Genomic DNA, 18,341 nt, shown 5'->3' with positions numbered 1-18,341 from the left:
TACAATTCTTCCATAACTCTCTTTCGCTCGTTGATTTATGTTATTACGAATGACACGTTCCAAGTTATTCGGACGCGTAGCTTGTACCTGCCGAGTATTCCATTTCGGCTTAAACTCAACGAGTCGATGATAAAATCGATTTCACGCGATTACCCGTCATCGCTGGCTGTTGGCCGAGGCGCGTAACTCCATTATGATCTTCGCCGAAACACGTGCGCACAGCAACCCTGTAGTTACTTCGTACACACTGCCTGTATTGCGCGCGCGTACGCATTTCATACACAAAGAACGCGTTATTTCGAAGCATCGCATATTCTACACGCACCGGACATACGCATGCTTCTATTTATACAGCTCGTACCGGAACTGTGTCTTCCAAACGCACAAACGTGTGTTTTGGCCGAGCCAAATGTTTTGTCACAACTGTAACGAAAATGAATCAATAATCGAAAATGAAATACTTCGTTCGACAAAAGCGTGATCCCTTTACAGACGCAATTTTTGCCATACAATGATCCACCAGCTTTTATAATGAAACGCTTTAACCGGGCATTTGTTTCGAAAAGAAAAATGATACGAGCGTTCGCAAACTATAAACAGCTCTACGCTATATACACAGATAAAAGATTAATTTCTGGCGAGAAATTCAATTTTATTCTAATTGTAACTACAAGGACGATGATAATCGTGTATCGTCGTTGTGGGACAATGGAGTAACTTGACAAAGGATGAATATATTTCTTTATTACAATGCTTGATGAAAGTAGCGTTACTACGATTTATATTTATGCTATTTATGTTATCTATTTCATGTAGGCAATGCTAGCTAAAATATTACGTACTCGATGTGTTACGAATATATTACAAATGTACCAATTATTTCGTAGATAATTAAAACAACGGATAAGTAGATTCTTCTTCAATTGCAAACATTATATCGTTATTTTAGAGTTGATTAATCTGTGAGTTTAATGTATTATACGTTGCATAACAGTTGGACTAACTAATCGTTCAGTTAGCTAATACTCTAATTAATAACTACGTTAAGGAATCAACATTAACATTTTATCGAGGATATGTAGAATTTCTAATTGAAAACCAAGAATCTGAATCGGAACTATCGTATAAAAAACAGTAATAAATCAAATGAACAAGGATTCTAAAGAAATTTAAATTGCCTGTAATGATTTCGCGACTTGAAAATCGTACGAAAGCATAAAGTTAGTTTGCTCGGTTCATTCATCCGTTTTCAATGGCAAGTAAATCAATTCTACGAAATAAATCAAGTGCGCGACCGTTCAGCTTACCAGAGTTATCGACAGCATGAATAATAATATCTAATTCCTGAATGGAAGCGTTTAAGCATCGGTAATAATAACTGCATCGGCAATAATGCAATCTTGATTTCTACATCATCGTCCATAGAAGAAATGATGCATCGATACTTTTATGTCTCTTAGATTGTCATTTCCATATACGTATGTACATATACTCTATCTTATTCTGACTATCTACTTTCACATACCACCGATTTATTTAGTCAAATTTGATACACTTGATGTAACTCGCAGTCCTTCGTATGGATATAATACAATTCTTGGTAGTAGAAAAATCCTGAATTATTTCTTTCGAACGTTTTAAAATTCTTCCATTAGATATCTTCAATGTTATTAATATGTTAGGCATATGCTTGCCGTCTTCGGTACGTATATTCAATTTCTATGTGTAATTTGTTCATGATCATTATCCTGATAAACAAAGATGAAATTTTAAAACTGTATATCTCACAAGCGCTATTTATATAGATAATAAGTGTGTGCAACAAACGCGGATGTTTATGCATTTCAAATATTTAGTTATTATTAACTAATATTTAAGGAGCTAAATAAATGTTTATTATTCATCTCTATGCCTATTAGAAAATCAATTACTTAAACATCCGCGGCTTAGCGGACAAATAAACTTAAATAATTAGTAAATAATTTAAATCCTGCGCCTAGGGATTCCTAGCCTTTAACCAACCGTGTGTACAGAAAGAACTAGAGATATAGCTAGAATTTAAAACATTTCATACCCGATATTGTTGACGAAGGAAGAAAGAAAAGAGGAGAATTTGAATCGAATTATAATTAAATTTGAAGAAGTTTGGGGTTACAAATGATTTGATATCGTGCAATTCGTTCGAATAGCAATATCCCGAGCGATATCTCCGTTGGAAATGAGTCACGAGGGCTGTTCGAGGCCTTCCGCTTCCGCGAGGCCTTTTTATTCGCGTCGATCGGAGAATAAAGATCGTCACTTCGGATAAACTCAATGAAACCTTAAAGCCGAGTTCTCAACTGGCTCCAAGTGGATCGCGATAATTAAATTGTGAGTCTGGCTCAATTCCACGGAAATAAATCTGCGGAGGAGCATCGGTCACGCACCGCGCGAATTAAGAACTCTAAATCCGAAAGTGCACGGCAAACATAGGAAAACTGTGTGCTTCACCATCCACTAAACCAACTTTTTTTTCATTCCTTTTTCTATTAAAGGCAATTTGCAATGAGAAAATATTTCTCCTTTCATCGCGCTCTCCACCGTTTCGAATTTACAGTTTCTTCTTTTTTTTTTTTTAACAAAAAAAATCCTATCTTTTATAAATATACGCCTACATAGCTCTACAAAAATCCTAGTTTGGAAACTTGTTACTATTTTACCAACTTATTTGTATTCCATTGTTATTCTGTTTATTCCGATTGTATCAGACCACTTATCAAACTTGATAACATTCTATAAGGTAGAAAATTCTATTAAAAGTAAAAGAATAGAGAATTCAGTAGTTTCAGGTTATTCAGAGAATTCACGTTAGAGTAAAACCGATGAAACGAATGCAACAAAAAAGCAAGAAGAAAGAAAAAAGAATAGGCACACGTGAAAGAAGGGGAATTGCAAAGTAGTTCAATAATCGTCAAAGGCTAAAAATTAATCGAACGTCGCGACCCGATAAATCACCAATATGCTTTTAAAAAATCACTATGACCCATCCGTGAAAAGACCATAAAAAGAGCGATGACAATTTTACTTCGACGATATCCTCAAAGAATTTAAGGTAATTGAACACTGATACGGGAGAGTTGATTTATATATTTGCCCCGATGGATTCAAAAAGCAAAAAAATTAAAAATGACCTTAAGGGCACCATACGAGAAAGGGTATTTTATCTAAGATTCCTGGAGAAAATTAGGCGGATGAAAAAAAAACGAAGAAGATTAGAAATAAAGTAAAACAAAAGACCTGGTGACATCGCGAGGAATTAAAAACCGTGGCAAATCGTCGATGCGAAATCAGAACGAATTTTCTAGGGTCCCGAACTTGGCCAAACGCAGAAACTTAATAAAGTCTCGTGAACAGTGGTAGCAGATGGGTTTCCCTATTTAACCTCTTACAGCCTGCCTATTGATTTTCTCCGGTCCTATTGTTTTGGCACGTCGCGCATTTAACGAAACGTAAGAGAGAAACGGGAGGAACGAGAGGAGAGCATCGAGGAGAGAGTACGATACAGAGTAAAGTGTTGGCGAAATCTACTTCGATGATCGATTTGCGAAACGTGAAACAAACGGCACAAGTTGATGCACAGACGCACGAGCGGAGAGGCCACGAGCTGTCAATTTGTCGCGATGTTGTGAATCATCTCTATTTCGGGAGACACCCGTTTGGTGGTCCTACCCCCTTCGTTTTTGAGGTTAGCTCGCCCGTAATCCGCCTCGACTCTCAGACGTATACGGTCATATACGGCCAAGAGGCAGAGGTATGCCTCTAAGCGATTAATAAAGTAATGCGGGAGATCGCGTTTTATCGGTGTGAAAACGAGCAGGAACGATTGGAAAAGTCTAAACGAGAGCAGCACGCCCATCTGTCGGAAATCACGGAAAAATCAATAGGAACCGGCAGCATCGCCACCAGTCGTCGGTTTCGCGATATTATCCGGCTATTCGTACATTCTACTCACCGTAAAAAATATCCATAGATAGAAAAGAAGCCCTGTTTCGTTGCACAAAATCAATTTGTCACTTCGGGCACAACCACACGTCCGACAACACTCTTGCGACTCCGCCGTTTCAGTTTCGAGCGTTCCTCTCGTTCAAGGTCAGTGACGGCGCGTGTCACGAAAAAATTAAGGCGCCTCGAGTACCCTTTCCGAACGAGACGGCAATTGGCAAACGTCTTTTTTTTCTAGTTTCTTTTTTAACTGGATTACTTCGAATCACGAATATACCCGTTATACCGTTTTAATGCATTCTAACGTATAGTTGCAGCGATATTTATAACAATGAAATTTTAATGTTTAATATCTAATATTTGTAATTGTAATATCCGATCGAAGATTTTAATTATAAAAGGTGCAATAATTTTATACGAGTTATAAATAAATAAATAAAAGTGCTATTATCTTTTGGAAATCTTGTTTCGCGTATTAGGCATTGTCGGATTAGTATGTCTATAAATACGATGAATAATAGCAATAAAGTATATTTTCTTAAGTACTATTACATTCCTATCGCCAAATCCTTAAACGTATTTTTATCTCTACATTCGCTCTTAAAAATTCACTTGAAAATCGTATTATCTCAAAATATCAATATTGCTATACTTATTTGGGAATTTGTTAAAAACAATTTATATTTCGTTAAAAATGTACATAATCAACAACACATGATACAATGTGTTTCTTACTGTCCGATTACAAAAGAACGTACTTTAAATAAATTTGGAAATTATGCAGAAAATTTCTGACAATTATATCAGCAGGTAATTTGCAAATCACAAGATATTTAATTACGCGATATTCTTCGTTTCAGAAAATTTCGATAACACGATGATCGATAACAATCTCGCGCGGGCCTCGCCGCGCTACGCACTTCCCTGGCTTCATCCAAATAACTAATCCAAATAAACAGACTCTCCTCTAAAAATAAAAAGAACCAATCACACGCGTGACAAGAAAATACAGCCGAATGTCTCGCTTCCTGAAAAGCCGTGAAATCTAACGACATTAAGAAAACGATTTAAAAAGTTCGCTGGTTCGCTGAGAATTATCTCACAAAATCGGCGAAAAATAATAGATTTCCATAAAAACGTGTTAGGAGGTCCGTACAAGTTGCAAGTAAACTTGGAAACAAATCCAGCATCGGGTACAGAATCGAGACCGCACCAAATTTGGTCATGCCAGCCAGTCTCCATTGAGAACCGTGTACGTTTCGTAGTACGCAATGATGTAACGCGCTTTACGCTACTCCGTGTATCGTATTCCGTGAAATCAAGTAACAAGAGTTCGTCAGAAACGAACACAAACGGAAGAGAATCTCCGTCCCGATTTTTCACTCTTCTATCTTGTATTTGTCACATGCAAATTTAACCTGCTGAGTAATAGCGTGAGACTGAAATCCAAAAATATTACTCTCCTTCATACAGTATGAATGTGTCGATGACATCACGTTTTTTCGTTATCGTATATTACTCGCGTAGTTTGCGTTGTTAAAAAACTGCTCGTCTTTCGTTTAACGAGTTTTCTGGGACGTCTTTATAGTTTGAGGCATAGAATATAGAGAAAACGTGTCTGACGGTCTGGCAACGGGAAATACGCGATTATGTATAATTACACGATCTCTGACCCACGATACGAATAAGTTATAAAGTTGCTAAAGTGTAAGGGAAGTGAACGCCGATGTTATTTGTATAGGTGATATTGCTAATTATCGACAAACTTACTTCTTCGTCGTAAAAAGTCCAATACCTCCGAAAATCGACGCTCTTGATTCGAGCCACACTTAATCACGAACTTCAACTTGATGTGGATATCGTAGAAAAACCGATACCGCACATATCAAGTACACAGGACAAACATAAATCTTCACGCTTCATTTTAAATCCACTATACAGCCTCTAAAACGAGCCACTCGCTCTACTGCATATACCACTTTTACCAGGCCAAGTACCAGTCGCCAGTTCATTATTCGTTCAAAATAAACGTTCGTGTACCAGCATGATTCCCGTATGCTTCTCCCCTGTGATTTCCCGAAAATCGTTGTTGTCTCCGTTTCTCGTTGAATTATTATATAACGAGGTAGGAATTAAAAGAGTTACGCGGAAAAGTATGACACATATCGGCCATCCGGTATTTATCTACACACGAAGGAAGTGGTCGTCGATTTTCTCGCAACGCGGTGACCAACGTCCACGGCGATCGACACGCCGTGAAATTGTGGCGAATAAAATGACGAGAAGGACGATTAACAGCCTGTTGCTTCTTCTAATCGCGTAGGCCACCCACAAGACGCGTAAGCTCGCGCGTTCCTCGCATTCTTCGCGCGTCGGCGGCGCTACGAAAGAAAAATAAACGTAGGCGTCTTTTTCACGTTGTCGTTGTCGCCCAACAGAATGCACCTGTGCATAAACCGGCAGGGCGTGGGCGATGCTCGATATACGTAGCGGGCAAATAGCGCGGGATACGTGGGCACGACCTGCATTTCAAATGCCTCGAGGACAACCCGACTGCGTTTACGTGATTTTTCAACCAGCCCGCAAACTTTGATCACACTTGCTCGCTCGGTTCGACGTACGGTTTATGCAACTTTTGTATTACGAACCGATCGCAAGTAGAGAGCAAGCGACGATATTACGAACGATATTTTTCCAAACGCGTTCGAATTTGCCATTATTTGTAATAGTTTGTCGCGATTAATGTACTTATGGTAGTAATTCATTTTTCGAGAAACTGAATACTAATTATGCGATAACCGTGCAAACGTTTCTTGTAAAATACGAAGTAATTTTTTAAGAAGAAAATCATCAGAATTGAGAAATCTATTGACACGGAAGAAGCGTATTCATAGCCGACTTGGCGTCACGCGTGAAGAGAATAGGAACGGGGCCAGTGTTTCGTTGCCAAAATCTTAATAATTACCTCTACTTTGTCGTCGTTACAGCAACGTCGTTACAACTTTAACAACCGATTCTCGTCCAACACATCATTCTTCAAAATTATATTCGTCCGCCTTCCAAAGTTCTGTAACATTTGCGCTTGTTCCGTCGATAAAAAATAGACAAGTGGTACCAGGAAACAAAGAGAATCATTTTATCATTTTACGTACAAAGGTTATTTCGCTACGACGCGCTTTTACAGGAAATAAACGTAATACATTTTAAGAGTGTTCTCGGGGCTTTCGGAAGTGTGTATTTGAGAAATCAGGACAAACCGACATCGATTGGAAAGCGGATAGCACGAGATAAATCTTGCGCTTCCAGCGTCAAAGAGAAAGGTTTCGGTTGGACAGTTGCCAGGACGGCGCTTATAATTCAATTTTCATTCATTTCTGCTTTTTTACCGCACGAGGAAAATGTTTTCTCTCTTGTGGAAAACGTTAGCCTTGGCCTGCCTTATCATCCGTTTCCTGCGGGGACTCCAAGATGGAGCAAGCACCGCTTACGTCGAGCTGATAATACACTTTTACGAGTATGTAACCGTTTTGTGTAACGAATAAATTTTTATTCTACGTTCGAGGGTTTATGAAATTTTTATCGCGACGAACGGCATCAACGTTAATTGGAAAATACAATTTATCGCACTTCCTAAGGGTATGATATACTTCTCTTCTACTCAGGGTCTGAGTGCATCCTAAGAATTACAGAATTCGTTAAATTTTACAAAGCTGAAGTAATATTCAAGCGGTACTCGTTTATTTGCCCTATAGCTGTTTGTTCTGTTTTGTTTTACGCTGCGCATATAAAAAGTATAATATCACCGATCAATATGTTACGTGCGAGTGTATTAATAATGATAATTTTGCAACTCGTGAAGTTATTAAAGTTTTCACGAAGTTCTTATTGCTCGCTGGCGAAATTTTTTCGCACATTTTCCATAAATCGTTGTCACGCGATTAAAAATCATTCGTTATCCGACATCCTATTTCAGCAAAGCAAACACGGAAGACTAAGCATCCATCTCCGACGTCCTATCTCGATCAACATCTCCATGTGGCTGCTGGATCCACGAACGAATCAGTTTGTCAAACGATCTCCAGGCAACTCATTTTTGGAGCAAACCGGGAGATACTAGCACCGTTCTTCAATGGCAATAAATATAGGAACAACCCCCGGAGATGCCTCCATCTAGCAATTTCCCGCTCCTTTCTCTCCCGGACAAGTTTATCACCCCCTTTGTCCTATCCACCGTTCGCGATGCACCCTGTCGTCGAATCGTTGCTACACCCATCCTAGAAATTTTCTCCGTTATATACATCTCATGTACCTAGGAGAAACTTTATCGAGGACCGAATCAGATTGATATCAGTGGAGCTAGATACATGGAAGTTGTAAGAATGAGTCAACTACCCGAACGTCTGCCCGCTAGCAAGCATAGCGTTCTAACGTTATCGGAGCTTTTGAACCTTTTCAGGGGCATAAAACGTCGTTATTCCTTTTGTGACAGATATGCTGGCAGCAGGGTCGTTTCAGATGAAATCGTCGAATAAAATTGTTTCTAAGATTTTGCTTGCGCAATATTGAGAGATATAGCGTGAAATTTTGAAAGTAACAGAAATTTGTCGCGGATGTCGAAACTTTGCGAGCGAAAGACTTTGCTCGCTTATGTAACGTGCGAGGGTTTCATATCGCCCGAGACAATTTTTATCAATTGTGACACTTTTCTCCTTAAATAATCTCATTTGAGGATTACGAAACTTCTATCTTGGCGAATAACCGCTGATCTTTATGGATGTCTAAAAATTGACGATTTTTTAAACGCGTCGCACTTCTATCAAACCAACAATCGAATTATTACGCTAGATCCTTGTATCGTCTTTTTGTAGCAATTCAATGATCAAGCATCCGAGCCTATTCTTATTCTGAAACTAATCTCCTAAATCGACACGTGCCGTTTCCCATTCCAGGAACAGAATCTCCGCCATCGGCACAAGCTACTAGGCAGTTCTGGCAAAGAAGAGGAACAGTCTGCAGAGGAGGATGCAACCAGATACAGAGAAGTCGTCGGGGGCAGAGCAACGAGGAGAATGGATTTTATGGGGGAACTTCGGAAGCCTGGAACCGGGGGTCGTACTGGCGGTGGCCATAAAAAAACTAGGCGCCCGCTTCAGGATACGACGAGATAGGATATGTTTTGCCAAAAGCTGGGAAGCGTCGCGACGGCGCCAGGAAGTCTGGAGCCAATGTCCCGGGCTCTCCTGGTTACTGTCAATTCCAACTGACTTCTATCCCAGAAATTCGTCCCAAAAACTACGTCGTCGATGAGTTTTCGCTTTGCTAAATTCTTTATTATCGTTATATTTTTCAATAATATTATAATTCTTCCTCTGGATTATTTATTGCGGATGATACATTATAGCTTTAAAGAAGGAATCAAAGATGTGTTATTCGTGATATAATTTTGTTGGCATAAATACTCAAAGCAAAGTCAATTACTTTTTAGAAAAGGCAAGCCGTCTCACTACTGCCACGATATCGTTACAAAAATCCACTTCTGTTATCAAACTTTATTTTCCAGTGCACTTGTGACAAAAGAAAGAAAGATTGTCTCGAGGGAAAATCATAATTCCTTCTGTGGATACGGCGTTTCACGTGACGTTTAACAATACAGGGGGATTAACTACGAGCAAAGGGTGAGGGATAGAAAGAAATCTATACGCGGTCGAGGGAAAACTTGCCAAAGTTTCGTATGAAAGGGTGTTCCTTCGCGTGCTACTGTGCGAGTTCATCTCCGTTTTGGATACAGATGATTTATGAGCGAGACGACGGCAAACGATGGACATAAATCCAGGAATAAATTCATTTTTCTGAAAGGTTTCGATCGTCTCCGTGCCAGATTATGGTCTACCCTACCCACTACTATTGCTTGAGATATGTAGATAAGATACAAGTATGCATTATGCGAGCCAGGGAATAAATACGTCTTTCGAAGGATAGTTCTCAGAATTTATTCGACGAATCCATTTATCTCGATCTGTTTATCTGTGCGAACTGTTGTAAGCAACTTATCCACGCGAATTCGATGAGTCACAAAGACGACGACAGTATTCTTGTAAGTCCGTGTCTTTTCGCTGAACGTACGGTAGAAAGAAAATTTTCAGGTGAAGTTCCCTAGTCTGCAAATCTTATCGCTAGCTTCTAAATGTTTCTTATAATTCTCCATTTTATCACAGCATTATAATTTACCAGATATGCGCTCGTGATAAAAGTGAAATCTATTGGAAAGTCTTTACGAACCTTACACATCGGTCCTATGATATTCATCCAACACGATTCGTTCGTATTTAGATGTTTCTACCTCATATAGTTTACGATTTTCTCGCCGCCGGAAGAAAGGGAATGCAGATACGTTACAAGACCCTAAAAGAGTACAATGGAACAAGCCCTTGCGAATTCAGTCGAGGATGATTCGACAAATTTTCGATCGTACGCGTGGGGGATGCGCACCGAGAGCAAGAGCGAAGCGTGTGCGGCTATCGAAATCACCATAAAAAGTTACCCGTGTCTAATGCGGCAACCGTGAATCGTAAATTCGAAGAGAATTTATGCGTAGAACGATTTCTGCTCGAGTTCTCCCTGACGAAGACGATGATTTATAACACGACGATCTTGGATATTTAATAACGATGTTTTATAATCACTTTGACGCTCTACGATATTCATTTCTCTTTACTGCTTGGCACAGAGTTTAAGAGGATTTTCGGTTATGGTCACCAAGTATGTAGATGTAAGTTATCGTTTTAATAATATATAAACTTGAAAATGAACTCGATGAAATCAAAAATTGAACAACGATACAATAAAAGAGACAATAAAGTTGTCGTAATCGTGTTCTTCTGCGATTCTACTGTTATATGCAACCACGGCTCGATCCAATCGAATAAACACTGAGCGTGCGCATTTTCTATAGAATGATTAGCGTGGCGACTTCCGGCGGACTCCCTGCGAAAGGCGAGTTTCCGGAAAAAGCATCTCGCTGACAAATGACACGTCGTGATTCTCTGTTCGTCCAAGCGGATGTGACGACGTATCGCTAGCTTGTCTCGTCCCCATTCTATCTCCACTGTTTCTTCCCTTACAGATTCGTTCTCCCTTTTCGTACGCGGTCGCCGTTTTCGCCCGACTGACTTTTCAGATTCCATGGAATCATCGCTCCCTTGGCCCCCTTTGTTATAAAAATAGCTGGCGGAACCGGATACCGGAAGCGCGGCAGGGCACCACCCTAACGACACAACGAAAATCCAAGAGCCATGGAAACCAAGGAGCTTCCCTCGAGTTCCATTCCGATTTGTATCCATGGGACAGAGAAAAATTGCGTCGAAGTGTAATTAATTCGAACAGCCCTGCCTCGGTAGACAGTTCGTCGACGTCGTAAATATCCACGAGTTTCCGATAATTAATTTTTATTAACTCCATTTCCGTTAATGCCAAAATAGTAACGTAATTCGCGATCGGTTTTTGCCGTCTAATATTTTTGGTAAATAAGATCCGAATTCATTTGCTCGTAATGTTATAATATATTATTATCTACTAATTCTCAACTGGTATCGTTGAGTTGTAGATTACCGCGACAGTTTGTGTTAAATTATTTTATTTCAAAGTACTTTGTTTCATTTGGTGTATTCTGTATCTTATAACGTAAAAATTATTAAGATGTTGCTATTAATAGCGACAGTGTGCCCGACTGACAACGCTACTATAAACTGATTTGTTACAGTTGGTCGCTATTTCCATGACCACTGTCTTAAAAAGCATCGAGGACGCGTTACTCGAAACGACAGACGAAATGGAACCCCTGGGGTTAATTAAATCAACGAGAATCGTCGCATCGTTTCTGTACGCGCCGTTAAAATTATAAACTCGAATTAGCACACGTGTCGCTCGTAATTTGGCTCGTTACATTAACTCCCTCGTATAATGCATCGTGTCAAATGTTTCAACGCAAGAAATACCCCCAGCGACCACTAAAATGAAATATCACATAGCATAATTCGTCAAACAAGTTGAAATCGTAAGAAAATCTACCGAAACCTTACTACATCCTACGATCGTTACGATAATTGAGTTTATAAAAACTGTTCCTTTATCTTTATCTTTATCTATGTCCTTTATTCCACGGCTGAAGTAATTTCATGAATTTCTTCTTATAAAGAACGATCGATGTAATTGCTTCCGAACGAAGTAAACTTTTTCAACTGAACACGACAATGTTACGCTACTAAATTAGCTTAAACAACAAAAAATGCGAATAAATGACAGCAGACGCGGATTACGAATGAAACGGCTGTTAACAAGTCCCTGGAGGAAAGAAGGAAGAGGGAATTGCTAGCGCAAACTGTGTCGAGGGTGTTAACTACCGTAGACGAGATACTTGACTAACCCCTGGCATTTAAATCGCATCGAGCATTTGGCCACACAGTGCATTAGTCCTGGTAGAATGATCATGGATATACGAGCAAAGGGATGCATTGTACCGGGTGTGGACTTAAGTAATGAACGTGTTCACGGGGTGCGAATATTAAATTACAAGTGCTCGCGCACGGCGCACCATAACGCAATATACATGCATATACGGCTACACGTAATTCGTCGTATCATTTGCTTCGTATTAAGCTTCGATACCTTGCAATACGTATGACTCGTTACTTTTTTAAAGTTTGTATTTTATAAAGACCCTAAGTAACGCCTTTCTTTTTCATATCCATTCTTTTCATTCTATTCTTCCATTCTATCTTTTGGTTTCAAACTTTACCAACATAACTATGACAATCGCAACTCGTTATAGCGTTAGTGAAGTTTCAAAAAATTTAGCATAGAATGTTCTATGGTAAATGTTCGGAATACTTTCGAGAGTCATTGTGTATCTATAGATAAAGCATCCGTCTTTTCGAAAACATTAAATGGGATACGAGTATTCGAAAGCTCGATAGAGCGAATGCATGCGAACGGCGGAAATTCGATCATGCCATTGGCTCGCATTTTCACGAGTTTCCGCGTCCAATTTGTAGGATATATAGCTGGCAGCGGTGATCCGGTCCCTCGGATCGTTCCTGCACCCCATAAATATCCACAAACCACATAAACTGACCATTCTGAGTGGCTAGCTTCCATCTACGTGCGCCGAAATTCTCGTGGAAGATCCCCGCCGGTAGAATCGCGTGTCCACGAGAGACAAAAGTTACTTACCCTTGCGGCGAGCTACGCAGGATACACCCCTACAAGGGGTTGCCACGTACACTGGCCAGTGTACACAAACCACCCCTGACAGGGCCGAATAAAGAGGACGCTCCTCGACAGATTACTGCTTAAGTGGTTCGATACTCTCCTCTTAAGTAGTCGTTACTTTGTTTTCCTCGGTCGTCACTTTGCAATCACGGCGATAAAAGCCTACGTTTCCACGTTCGGTAGTTCGTTCTCTGTAACACCATAATGAATTATGTATCAACGAGTTGCAAAAAAAAAAGAAAAGAAAAGAAATAATAATCAATTTAGGGTGTGAATATTGCGAGATTTTGCACATCGAATAGTAGATATATAGAGGTTTATGTGTGAAGAGAATGGTTGGTCGGTGAGGTTTAATGACGAGATTACTCGTTGTTAAAGCCGTCGAATATATTTAAAATAATAAATTAGTATACAGGCTATATTCGCTAACTCATGCGTCGCTATAGATATCTTTATTTCACGTACGTCAACGTATTATCGTTGTCATATTGATCGTTTAAGTTGCGTAATTCATGTGAAACAATTTCTTTGCCAACTTTGTATTCGCTGTCAGAAAGATTAAAAGCTAATGAACATTAGCATGAAAGTTGTACGGGAAAGCGAGGAAAGTCTAGTACCCCTGCCGGTGACGAAGGACGATTAATAATAATTAAAATCGAATTCAGTGTCCAAAGACACCCCTGTAAGCCGAGCAAAAACATCGTTGATCTATGATTCTCGTGAAAGATTATAAATGTCATCGTCCCTAGTGTTCTTTCTTGCTCAATAAATTCTTATTGTTTCTTGCCCGACGAACCTTGACGAACAAAGTCTACTCTCGGGCTTGCGATTCCATGGACGATCAATTTTTATTCTTTATTGCAGAAGTTTTCTCTCCGAGAAATGGAAAAAACACGCGATATCATCGACAATCGCGAATAGTATCGTATGTATTGTTATTTTGTATAACACTTTCGCTTCACCTAAAGACGATCCCAATGTACCCAACTTTTTCAATCCCTCGTTACAGGTTCGTAAATATCGTACAAACTGCATAACCCACTCAAATCTTCCAATTAACATTTATTCGTTCGTTTGCACCATTCGCGTATTACTCAACATATTCGTTAATCGAGTAAATTGCGCGTTAATCGTCGCTGCACAATCCTACATTTAACCAAACTGAACAGATACGTAATGAATAAAATTAGGGGTTGTTCGTCGTAGGGGTTGATCGCAGCAGGAGGAACGATAACACGATCTCGACAAAACGCAGCCTTCCCCGCTCCCGTATGAATATGACTTTCAATCGGGCTACCCCAAAAGTGCAGCCGAGCTTTTAATCAATCGAACCGATAGACGCGTTTTGGCAATTCGATCAACCAAATCGTTCGGCGAATTACATCCCCGACCATCCTAAATCATCCTCCTTGCATCGGGACCGATTACATAAATCGCGCATTTCGTGTATTGCGCCATTCTATACGCCTCGCTTTCGTATATAATGTATATACTGGGTGTTCCGTAAAGTTTAGCCTAAAGCTTGTACTTGCACAAAAAATGAGCAGTGGAAACGTTAATTTAGAGTATCGATCTAACGAGTATCAAGGAGAAGATGAACTCGGAACATTGATAACCGATTAAACTGTACTGAATGTATAAAAAATAAGCGTCCTGACCACTATCTAACCATATATTAAAATCAATTTTTGTATTGCATCGTATAGAACTCGTCTGAAACAAGGTTGTTCAGGAACAAAAGATTTCGGAGGAACCACAGGTCGCGACTCAACCATTTTCTTGAAAAATGACGTAAAGTTCCATTGTCTGCTGCATTGACATTATTTACAATATGTTTGCACTTCGCAATTAGATAAAAAGTAAATAACGTGATATTAATGAAGAAGCAGGGAATTATTTACTATGATTTCGTATTATTATAAAATTACTGCGTAAAGGATATCCTTCGAGCACGGGGTAATACTAAAAGAAATGGTCATCACTTTAGAAATATTTCTTTTTGAAATACCGTGTATATTTGTATATGTATATTGATGTCTATTTGTACGAATCTATTAGACAATCGACTCCACCCTTGCAGATGTACGCACGTGACAGAATATATTCCGATTCGTTATAGCCGATATTCTCTCTGCGATTCGCACTATCGATGATTGGACACGCAGAACTGAGTTTCTGATTTATTAGGGTGAATCGCGCGCACGGGACATTTGTTCGAGGGAAAAATGAAATTTAAATGAAATCTAACTTATAATTGAATCGTTAATTTGATTCCTACGAATACATATTATATTATTGTTAACGAATTGAAATATTAGTAAATTCCCGTATATATCGATAAGTAGAGGTGTGGTATTCGCTTTTTTGATCTTGTTACATGTATTAATATTGATTGCAATTTTACTTCTCTTTCTTCTCTTTTCTCTTCTTTCCTTCCATTTCCACCCCTCTTTGCCGATCCTCCTCTTAAAAGAAAAGCTTGTTATTTCTTCTACCGTTCCGCTTTCTTCTTCTACCCTCCACTCTTGTTTCTTCTATTTCAATCTCTAAACAATATTGTGAAATGTTCATATCCGATTTAAGATATTCGACCGATATATTCGGAAAATAAAAACATTACATCGTCATGCGCATCAAGCCAAATCTATTCGTATCTTGTCCATACAAAATAAATTTGATTAGGTTTATAAATGCCTGACATATTTTCATTCTCCCTTATGCATTTTTTGCAGAGTTTGTCGTACTATCGAGTGCGACATGCCATTATATCGCAACGGGGGTAACTTTTGTTTACACAGTAAAGTGGCGATGATTTTTCTCTAAACTGTTATTTTAAGAGAGGCTGTTTTTTCACCTTTCGCCTTCCCAATGAATATCCATTTCGTTATGACAACAATCTGTATCTAACATTCGACGAGACGATATTTTCAAAGAACATTTGAAATTCTGAATCACAATTTCCAAATAGTTATATCTGTATTAAGAAACATGTTTGTGGAAACCTTTGGTTCTAACTATATTTCAATTTTGCATAACCTAGGGAAGAGTTCAAATTTATATCGAATGGCAAATTTGGCAAGGGATAACATAATAGGGAGAAAGAAATTTACCAAACGCTCCAAAATAGAAAATTATAATGACCATTCCGTTGGTCATTTCAGCGAATCCTCTCCATTAATTCGCAAAAGCATCGAAGCGTCCTCGACAATTTTAATAACTCATGGTCATCGCATAACACCGCCGCCGCCAGTTTCCCCGTCAGCCATAAAACATTTTACAACTTTGCCAATAAAAAAGTTTCAACAATTCAACCCCCGTTCAAGGAGATCAATATCGGCTAGCGTGCGATTGGATCGTACCGCGCCAATCGAGACTGTTCGCCGCAACAAGGGTTGAATTCTGCGGATTCTGCGCCACTAGACAGCCGTTCTTATTGGTCACATATTCACCAAAGGGGCTGGTACACCGTGTCAGGGTGAAACATTCCCAGAAATGGACGATCCCAGTGAAATACAGCGAATTTCCAATTTTTACCTCACCCCTTACCGCGTTTTCTTGAACGCCCAGCATCTACGAGTAATTCCACGTCTCGATGAGCTTCTTCTGTTTTTTTCTTTTCTTTTTTTTATAATCGAAATGGTCCGTAGAAGAAGATACGTCATTGGTTCTTCTTCGTATACGGAAGATATGGCAAAATATTGAGTAACTGAGTTTGGTACGTTCTTCTTCGTATTTCAAGGTATTGTCGTTAGTCAAAAATGAAACTTATCTATCAAAATTTAAACAAAATATAACGATATTGAATCCTATTATCAGTTTCTAGAACCGCTTATTCATTTTCACATCACGCTTGTGTAATGATAAAGAGATATAATATCGTATATTCTAATTCAATGTGTTGTATCCTCAACTTCTAGTACTTATTCGCTTTGCATATAATATTTACGAATATAAACAACGTCCGTACGTCTGTGTCTTATCTCATGTATCTTACGTGAACATTTTTATCAAGCACAGTGTTGCATATATAAGTTGAAATATCCGTTATAAAAAAAGATAAAAAAAGGATCACCTTTTCAGTCATACGAAGACAGAGCGTACTTATCTCATTGCAAATATGCATCAGTTTCTCTTTCCAAAAGCATCGTTTCAGCTTTCATCGGATCATTCGCAAGATTTAACCACGACGTGTTTTCTCTCTTTCGCCTCGTTTGACACTGATTGTTACAAAGTGCTTGAGTGTTCGCGAATGAATAAAAGATAGAATATTCGAACTTATAAATCACAAGTTTCGTAGTCTAGAATTTAGGTGATTTGGCTACTGAAACTTTTAAAATTCCGCTATTGCGTTATAAATTTGAAGAAGCAAACTGTCTATGACAGTGGTTCCCACAGGGTGCGCCGCCGTCGCTAGACAAAGTCCATATCAACGATTTTTCAGTATTTTTAATTGTATTACACATCTCTAATTTACTCCAATCTTGATACATATAAATACCTGTTTCGAGTAAATTTTAGAATCTATAAACAAAGTGGATGAAAATATTTATACATTTTCTAAAGTACGATGTGATTAAAGAAAGTTCGGGGGCCACTGATAAGAAAAGAAATACCGAATTAAATGATGTATAACTAAATTAGAAACTTAATAAAAACTATCTCAATGTAAAAAACTACAGAATTAATATTATGTATTTGAATGTGTAAGAGAATTCTATCGTGAAAATTATGTTGTTGTATGTGTAAATTTTTGATACCGAATTAATAAACTTGTTGTTCCATAAAAATGTTAATTTAAAAAAATATTACTTAGTGATATACAACGTTAAACAAATGTTTATTTCGGCATTAGTGCCTGATAAATGAAATAATCCTTAGCGAAATCAATAAAATTAGTAATCAAATAGCTTTACGCCGATAAACAGAACTGGACAATTCTATTTAAATAACAGTTTTATTTAATAGTTAATTTTTTAAACTTTGCTAAAAGCTTTATTAATTAGTTATGAAGCTTCACCGTTTTTCTGTTTCGTTGTTACGTTATAGGTTATAACCATAATACTTTAATTTACGCTTTTTAATATTTCACTCTT

General features: G+C 38.5%; 2 protein-coding genes across 7 annotated transcripts in view; one reads left to right on the top strand and one right to left on the bottom strand.

Moving 5' to 3' along the window:
• The window catches only part of LOC122574438 (talin-1), a 56,357-nt gene extending 42,922 nt beyond the window's left edge, over positions 1-13,435 (bottom strand). The window contains exon 1 of one of the 5 annotated variants that reach the window (XM_043742051.1): positions 13,210-13,435. The gene's annotated coding sequence lies outside the window, so the exon portion shown is untranslated. Of the gene's footprint in view, positions 1-3,991; positions 4,189-5,751; positions 6,361-13,209 lie in introns of those variants that run through there. The other 4 variants (XM_043742050.1, XM_043742055.1, XM_043742049.1 and 1 more) reach the window with 4 other exon arrangements.
• On the top strand, positions 3,483-10,123 carry LOC122574453. Of its 2 annotated transcripts, none has more exons than XM_043742084.1 (2): positions 3,483-3,724; positions 8,931-10,123. In XM_043742084.1, the coding sequence occupies exons 1-2, from the start codon at positions 3,572-3,574 to the stop codon at positions 9,147-9,149; spliced, it is 372 nt and encodes a 123-aa protein (XP_043598019.1). In that variant the 5' UTR covers positions 3,483-3,571; the 3' UTR covers positions 9,150-10,123. The 2 variants fall into 2 exon arrangements, with proteins under 2 accessions (XP_043598019.1, XP_043598018.1); XM_043742083.1 differs by having other exon boundaries at positions 3,483-3,790.
• Positions 13,436-18,341: the final 4,906 nt, after the last annotated feature.

The sequence above is a fragment of the Bombus pyrosoma genome, linkage group LG13, assembly GCF_014825855.1.
Source record: "Bombus pyrosoma isolate SC7728 linkage group LG13, ASM1482585v1, whole genome shotgun sequence".
Lineage (NCBI taxonomy): Eukaryota > Metazoa > Arthropoda > Insecta > Hymenoptera > Apidae > Bombus > Bombus pyrosoma.
This window is presented reverse-complemented; position numbering and strand designations above follow the sequence as displayed.

Coding starts and splice junctions, on each gene's coding strand:
- LOC122574453 (XM_043742083.1), top strand. CDS start 3,572: ATGATCGATTTGCGAAACGTGAAACAAACGGCACAAGTTGATGCACAG. Junction 3,791..8,930: donor TATACGGCCAAGAGGCAGAG/GTATGCCTCTAA, acceptor TTCCCATTCCAG/GAACAGAATCTCCGCCATCG.